The sequence below is a fragment of the Perca fluviatilis genome, chromosome 13 (genome assembly GCF_010015445.1).
Source record: "Perca fluviatilis chromosome 13, GENO_Pfluv_1.0, whole genome shotgun sequence".
Taxonomy (NCBI): Eukaryota; Metazoa; Chordata; class Actinopteri; order Perciformes; family Percidae; genus Perca; species Perca fluviatilis.
In genome coordinates, this window is record NC_053124.1 from 10,613,217 (window position 1) to 10,621,807 (window position 8,591).

Sequence of the window (8,591 nt, forward strand, 5' to 3'; positions counted from 1 at the left end):
GGCTCTGCTCAATGAGCAATTTATATGTTCTCAACAAAGCTACTTCTTTGGACCCTGAAGGCAGGTCTTAATTGTTAGACGTGATATCTCCACTCCCCCTCTGCCTCTCTTCTTTCTTTGACTGTTTTCCTCTCCCTCCTAACACCCACCCTCCCTCCCTCCCTCCAGCTATTAGGAATTGGATTTGGAGCAGAACGATCCATTTAGTCTCTCTCCTCCATCTCTATCCCTCTTTCCCTGCTTCCACACCTCCTCTGTAGGTTTCTTTCATCAACGCCCAGGCTTAATCTGTCTATTTTTACCTGAAGGAATGAAAGGAAGGGATGAGGTAATGCTTTTCCTGTCCATCAGGTGGGCAGCGGTGCATGGGCTCTATGGTGTGTTTAATTAAAAGGGAGCTAGCACCACCATGTGGACTCAGGAAAGATGAACCATTATGAAAGCAATAGCAGGGAGGTAGAGTCTGGAGAAATGTATCGGATGATCACCTAAAGTGATCAAAAAGGGAAACACAAAGAACTTGAACATAGAAACCACAACTGAGTAAGTAAACAAAGTTATTAATAATAAAATGGAAACATTAATGTGGTCTTTGTTAGATCTGAGAACCACTGACTTGATCCATATAGAAGTCCCTTTGAGGAAGTCCAAAAGTCACACCACCCTGAAGTGAATGTGTGAAAGCAGAGCTCCATCTAGTGGATTAAGACAGTAGGTGACAACAACACAAAAATGATTGTTTTTTTTATTTGTAAAATGAATGCAATCGGAGCTTTGGTTTCTGCATTAAAGACTCTTGAAATTACACTTTACAGGAACATTGCAGCCATAAGGTATAAAATGTGTCAGTCCAGCGTAAACCATCCGAGATCGATTTTTAAACCGGCGAAAAAATGCACAGTCTCACACTTGTGTATTGGGAGGATTTGATGCTCCAAAAATACTCAACAACCATCCTCTTAAAAAATGTTTTTCTAAGAAAAACTAGACCGTTAAAAATGATTTCCCTTAAAAAAGGTGGAGAAAAACTATTTTTGGAAACATTATAGACATTTAAAAAGATTAGGCATAACATTACTCATATTACAAAAAAAATAAGAGCTGGATGATTTCATTGGTATTAAGATCAAAATATAATAAGTCACTATCTGGTCCTCGTCAACTGTTTTTTTTTTTTGCAAGGGGTTGTAAATCTACGGCAGTGACACAGCTGCTTGCAGTAAGGAATGATTTCTCTGGATTACAGTAAGTGGCAGATTTGTTATGTAGTTTAGTGTCTTATCTGTCTTAGCACAGAATGGCAGCATGATTTATATCCTGATCCTTCTTACCTGAAATTAGGTTTCTATGTTTCTATGTGCACTGATAGCAGCACGATGTCCATTTGTCTGAGATCAGACAAAAGGGCTAAAAGAAAATACAAATAATATAAATGTAAAAAATAAATAATATATCTGCAGCACAAAAAAAAAGTGTTTTTTATATCATAATGGGAACAAAAATACAAAGGAAGGCAAAAAGAAAGTTCAGAAGAAAACTGAGATAAGCGATTCCATCCTGTGCTGCACTGCTCTATCCTCAATGTTTACAACTTTGTTAATGCTCGGTCTATTTCTTTCTTTACCCTTACTTAAAAAAGGCACAGAGGTGCAAGGAAAGCATTTGGAGATGCTGTTAACATCGGATAGAGAAGAGAGTCAATAGAATGGACTTTGGTTGCATTATAGTCCATTCTTCAGTCCTCTTTGTTGTGCTTTTGGCCGTTGCAGCTCTTCGGTGGCCCGAATTTGCGCGGATGGTTTTGAAAATCGAGGCAATCCTGGACGAAGTACGGGTGCTGCTCTATATAATGATGAAGTTCATCTGCAAAAGGGGGCAAAACAGAAAATGGTGATAAATGTTATTACTACTGTCAGTGAATGTTAGGACTTTACATTATAAAACATGTCCGATAGCTTTTTAATTTAGAGTAACAAAAAATTTGCTGGTGCAACACAGAGGTCTTCTTACTTAATTTTTTATTTCGTAAGGTGCATAACAGTGACTAACGTTTCGATGTAAGGTTACATCTTCAATCAAAGTCCTTTCATTTGTTTGGTAAAGAGGAGAAGAAAGCTATTATTTCCAATTTAAAAGGAGACATAGCATGCTCTTTTTCAGGTTTAAACTTGTATTTTGGGTTTCTACTAGAACATGTTTGCATGCTTCAATTTTCATTGTCACATTTTATTTTCCCCTCGTACCCTCTCTCTGAAACACTCAGTTTTAGCGCATGTCCCTTTAAGCCCCCTTCCCTAAAAAGCCAAGTCTGCTCTGATTGGTCAGCGTTTCCGGGTCTTTCGCATCTCTGCACCGTCATTGTAGACGGGGAATGACTGTAGCGGCACTTTCTACCTATATATCATTAAGTTGTGACATCACAACCATACAGAAGTCCTGCCGGCTCGTTTGAAGACACTAAATATGGCTGTGTGCATTTCTCTGTGGAATGAGCGTTTTGATACTTCAGAAAGTATTCAAAGTATGTGTATAGCATCTCGACCTGCATTATAATGAATAAAATGAAATACATGGAAATCTTACTTTTTACAATATGGGGCCTTTATGGAGCGATGTATAGCATTTTAACAGCAATATGTTTTTTTTGTAAGAAGCATTAGTATAATTACTATGATTCCAAACCAGCTTTCATTCGTCTGTACACTGCATTTTACAATATGTGCAGATGTGGAAATCTGCTGGATTTTTTTAATGTTAAACGGAGAAATTGCTTGTTGCTTATAGGACATAAGACAAAGTGTACAGAGAAGTTTTGACAGTTTCCGGAAGAGACAGATGGTGGATGTAAAATCCTCAACAGACGGTACTTATCCTCTTCAGTAAAGCCAAGAAGAAATCAAATGTGATGGTGACAGCACGGAGGAAGCGGGAACACGCTCATGGATGCATGTCAATCATCTCCACAATGTTCTCGTATGTACAAAAGGTATCATTATTCATTTTGTACTAAAGTAGAATGACACACACTGAGCCCTACCGTATGTGATCTTCGCTGAGTCAGGTCTGTCAAGCGTTAAAAACAGACCTGAAAGTTCCACCTCTTTCACTCCCAACATTATTTCCAAGATGGCGGCGAGCTCCTCCTCCAGGACGTACCCGTTCTCCTCGCTCTCATACATCTGCAGAACAACATATGTATATTTAGTGCAATGGCATTAAACCTATGTCAAACCAGATTCAATGGTAAAGGTGCTCACCTTAAAGGCCAACTTGAGGGTCTCCATTGACTTTGATGGTCGATGAACGGTAGACAGAGCAATGATATAGTGTCTGATGTCAATCTGCCCATCTCCACGCTGGGAACACAACATATCGTGAGCAGTAGCAAAGGAACAAATAGGATCCTGGATGAAACATGTCATTTGTAATCCTCTCTAGCTTAAAATCATCTAAACTCAACGGGACAAACAGCATCTTGCATTTCAAAACACATTTTCACACAAAAGTTAAAGTTAGCTTGGTCGTTTATCAATGCAAAGCCCCAATCACGCCTAATTTAACTTATTGGCATTTAGCAGAGTTCCTATTCTCCATACGGGGGAGCTGATCAGTCATTGTCAGACTAGTTCCAACACACGAAACAGTTAAGTATATCAGCTATAAGACAAAAAGTAACAGCAGTGGTTAAGACCTTTGGGTGCTTTGAATCAGTGACACTGTCGCTATCAAAACACTGAAGCTCTTTTAGGAAAGAGGTAGAGAAGACGTAATCTGAAACACTGCCCTGTCTAAATTATCACACACACACAAGACCTAAAAACTAAAAAAGGTAGGAAGGCCAAACAATAACTGAAGATGTATAAATCACTGTCAGGACAATTTAAAATGACAACATGTTAAGGTATCAGGAACCTCACAATGATGCATAAGCAGCAAACTTCTCCGATCTAACTGGGATTTCTAAAAACTTAAAATAACTACCTGCTAACTAGCCTATATCCAGGAAGTTCCACTTCCGGGATTGCTCCGGTGCTGCCGGAAATCCCACCGGATGTCACCCTTTTCAGCCGGATGTCCTTTACCTTCCTCTTTCTTTGTGTTGTCATTCTAAACTCCGGTGGATTTATGAGGACTATGGTTAACTGCTCCTCAGATCTCTTTGTTCCAGCAAAACAAGTTCCTTCCCGAGGCTATTTTCCAGCAGTACCGTGGCTCCGCCCGGTACTTAGCACCGCCCAAGACGATTGAGATTGGTTTAAAGAAAAGCCAATAAACCAGAGCACGTTGTGGACCAGCCAGACCCTCCTGTGCCACACTGTGGAGGAAGGTCTGGCAGTGCGAGACTGCCCGCTAACTAAATTGCTGTAGGAGGCCATTGATACCATCAGCCCAAATATTTGAGCTGTTATGATAATCTGCTATATTCCCCTAATATTAGTGCCATGGCACTTAAAATACTTTTTTCGGTTTCTGTATGATCTCTTTTGCCAAGTGACTTTTCTCAATTTTCAAATTACTTTCAGAGAGGTCTGGCCTCTGGCTCAATATAAAAGGTATTTGAATGCATAAAAACAACTTTTTTTGTGGCTAATAACTAAACATGACTAAAGTATTTTTTATTAGAGCTCCCAGTGTTTAGAACATCTTGCTATACAATTTAGCTGGACCAACATCATCTTGTAATCTTAACCTTTCTACTGTTCCATATGTCCTCTTTTACCAGTTAACAAGTAATCATTATCATTATCATTATCATTATCTGTTACTTGCCTGTGTTTTTTTTATGAAAAAAAAAAAAAAACTGTAGCTGAATCGGTCTGTGTTTACCTGGTCAAAGAGGCTGTGGACTTGTGTGAGTGTGTCTGTAACTGGCAGGTTGAGGAACTGGGCAAAGTCCTCTAAACTCTGCCTGTCTCCCCGCAGCTTTCTGGCTCTTCTGGCCTGCTCCTCCAGCACGTTGTCTGTTCTTCCTGCTCTCAGCCTGTTAATACACAGTGGACCAGAGAGGAAAATACAAAGAAATCACATCACGGCCCCCTATTGGATCACAACAAGCCTGTTGCCTGGTTTCACGGTAATCAAGTTTTGAGCAGCACACCACAGAGCTTGTGCAATCATGTGTTTATCATCTTAGCAAATTCTCAAAAATACAATCCATCTAAACTTTTTAAAAAAGGCACAGAGACCATTTTACACGCCTTCATCTGTTCACGCCAGGATTACTGCAACAGCCTCTTTACTTGCCCGAACCAAAAATGTATTGATGGACTCTAGACTGTACAGAACTCTGCAGCCAAGCTTTAAACCAGAACCAATAGGCGTGGTCACATCACTCCCGTTCTAGCCTCTTTACACTGGTATGTTTTAGAATCGATTTTAATGAACGAATGATAATTCATTAATTTAATTTGACTGACTATTTTTAAGACTTCATGGCCTCTCTTCCTCTCTGACTTCTCTGTGCTGTGCGTGCCAGTACGTTCTTTGAGATCCTAAAACAGAGGTCTATTGTCTGTTCCAGAGTCCTGGCGGAAGACTAAAAGGAAGGGACAGATTGTTGCAGTCCAGGCCCCAAGGCTCTGGAACGATCTGCCCGAGGATTTCAGATCAGCTGAGTCAGGGGCTTCTTTTAAGTCCCTTCTGAAAACATACTTTAATTGGAGAGCCTTTCATGATTTTACTGGAGTTTTAATTTCCTTTGAACTGTCTTTTATTTCCTTTAAAAAATAAATAAATAAATCACGATACATATAACATTTTCCCCACCCCTTGTGATGCAGATATCTGAGAGTTTTCCTATTTTAATGGCTCCGCTGGCTATATAACCTGATTGCAGAGAACTAATATCTGTGGCAATATTCAGTCTTGACAGAAAATCTGTGCTATAGAATATCAAACCTTCTACTCATTTGATTGAATCATATTATTCCTGAGGACAGGATATCCCTGTGTGTGTGTGTGTGTGTGTGTGTGTGTGTGTGTGTGTGTGTGTGTGTGTGTGTGTGTGTGTGTGTGTGTGTGTGTGTGTGTGTGTGTGTGTGTGTGTGTGTGTGTGCCCTGCCACCAATAGGGGTCATCTTTTCTTCACCTTCAGTGACCCATTCTTGGATCACAACCCCCCCACCCCTCCACCCAGTCCGACCAGTCGATCCAGTCCCTTCACTCACCCCAAGCGGCACACCAGCTGGTGGAACTCCAGCAGGCTGCTGAGGTCATGTATGCGCAGTGGGCCCCGTGCGAGGCTGATTTCACGGTCATCAAAGGACAAGTCTGTGAGTGGCAGCTCCAGTGCTCTAACAGGACGGAGGGAAAAGGTTTAGGAGGCCCTTTACACTCTGTCTGGGTGTTACAAACACCCAAAACAAGCAGGTGTGGATGATCAGACGCTGGTCAGAGACACTCATGCAAACACACTTACACATGCACTTACTTGGCCATGAGCTTTCTGACATTGTTGGCAAACAGGGCAGGGTTTTCCTTTTCCTCTTTTGATGGAGTATAAATAGGCAAGTACTAAGGAAAGAGAGAATGTCAACTTAAAGGGATAGGGAGAAGCAGACGGGAGTCCAGGCAGGGAAGCTAAGCAATGCACTGATGTGGACGGGGGCAGCAGCTAAACGTGTTAGAGCCACCTTAGAAAAATCAATAATAGTTTAAGTGTACGCTATATTTAGAATATTTTGACTGCTTTACATTTCGACAAAAATAGTAATTCTGCGTCGCACAACACGGAACTTGCTGGTATACCGCTGTTTCGATCGGTTAGTTTTGTTTGTGTGTTGTGGGACTTTGGTGTTTTATAGGGTTAGTTCAGATTCACCAAAGTCAACCACAACCCCAATATCCTTTTAATGTTGTTGTCCTTTCATGAAACTGTGTACTAATACACGCTATAAAAATGAATATGGAATTACACATATCACATTCTTTCCAAACTGAGAGCAAAAGAAGATTGAATATACCGTACCAAAGAAAAGTAAACACAACTGAACTGACTTCAGGCGTACTAAACCTCTCACCTCTATCTCCATGGGATTATGAGGTTGGCACAGAGTGAGCCATAGGATCTTGAACCTGGAAGACAGAAGAGTTGGCTTTGTCTATACAGGACAAAATAGTATCAGGAAGAGAAAAGTAATATGATGGATGGAGACAAGAGATACTGGAAATAATGGAGGTTCTTAATGGAAAACAGGTCACTGGTGTTTTAACTACATACTTAACTGAGGGCAGTAGAAGCTGTGTGTGTGTGTGTGTGTGTGTGTGTGTGTGTGTGTGTGTGTGTGTGTGTGTGTGTGTGTGTGTGTGTGTGTGTGTGTGTGTGTGTGTGTGTGTGTGTGTGTGTGTGTGTGTGTGTGTGTGTGTGACAAAGACAAACACTCACGCTGCGGGACCTTGCCACGTCCATGTAACAGTATCCTGCGGAGAGGAAGGAGAAAGAGGAAATGATTTAGAGCGAACACAGAAACAGGAGGTCAATTTCCTACTTTTCTAACTTCCTGGAACTGCCGTTTGTTATTTTAGTCGGTTGTGTGTGTCTGTTGGTTTTGAGGATGGCTGGAGACCAAGTCACTTATTCACATTACTTCTGACTAATGCCTAAATACTTTAATGCGGATTTATACTGATATTTGTTGCAACACTTTTTAGTCAGGATCTCAAATTACACTTCCATTGTAAGTTCTGCAGTTCGGCATTACTTAAAGTCCCCCTCCACCCAGAAATGTGTTCTGGTTATTGTTACTTCACTTGGATCTTTGAGCTTTGAGCTTCGAGCATATGGATGGATGTGCAGTTTGACACTAGAAGACTCGGTTTCACATTCATCGGCTTTGCTCCCATTAAAGTTCAGTTTAACATGTGTTTTGATCATGACTTTGTTACATCACAACTAGTTTGGAAGCCAATCATGATCCAGTATGCAACTTACACACAAGTGTGGTATGGGAACGTGATGCACCAAGCGCACATAGCTACACTGAGGATAAGGAGGAGGAGACATTGGAATCAATTTCCTATCAAATATCAATATTTTTTATAAGTGCTGACTTTTCTGATATATATATATATATATATATATATATATATATATATATATAAATAATAATATCACATACAACTGTTTCATTGTGACATGATGATGTAACTTTCAACATAGTCGGATAGGGGGAAACGACTGATTTTACACATTAGGTCTGTCAACAGGTTTGGGATTAGAGTTGGGTTGATTTCCAGTTATACTGGTCCGGTCGTGCGTACAAGCTTAAACCGGTTTGAGTTTAGACAAACCGGATGAACTGGCGTTCGTCAAAAATCTGCGTGTGGTTAGAAAGGAACTCCGCAACCTGCTCTTCATCTCTGATAAAGGGTAGAGGCTTGAGGTTAAATTAGCCGCTAATAGCATATTATGCCTGAGGGCCCTATCTTGCACCCGGCACAGCACAGCACAAAGCCCGATGCAAGTGTCTTTGCTAGTTTAAGACCGACGCCAATTTCCCGTCCAGCGTCGTTTAAATAGCAAATGCACCTGCGCCCATAGGCGTGGTGGTCTTACAGGGAGGTGTGTTCAGGGGAATTCTTGGCGTATTGCT

At 40.9% G+C, this 8,591-nt stretch overlaps 1 protein-coding gene across 1 annotated transcript in view; it reads right to left on the reverse strand.

Moving 5' to 3' along the window:
• Positions 1–727: 727 nt before the first annotated feature.
• lpcat1 (lysophosphatidylcholine acyltransferase 1) overlaps positions 728–8,591 on the reverse strand; it is a 29,784-nt gene continuing 21,920 nt past the window's right edge. The window contains exons 7-14 of the mRNA XM_039820912.1: positions 7,385–7,419; positions 7,020–7,074; positions 6,431–6,513; positions 6,168–6,293; positions 4,828–4,981; positions 3,258–3,356; positions 3,038–3,179; positions 728–1,863 (exon numbers count right to left, since the gene is read on the reverse strand). Of these exons, the coding sequence (XP_039676846.1) occupies positions 1,736–1,863; positions 3,038–3,179; positions 3,258–3,356; positions 4,828–4,981; positions 6,168–6,293; positions 6,431–6,513; positions 7,020–7,074; positions 7,385–7,419 (822 nt within the window). The 3' untranslated portion in view covers positions 728–1,735. The remainder of the gene's footprint in view (positions 1,864–3,037; positions 3,180–3,257; positions 3,357–4,827; positions 4,982–6,167; positions 6,294–6,430; positions 6,514–7,019; positions 7,075–7,384; positions 7,420–8,591) is intronic.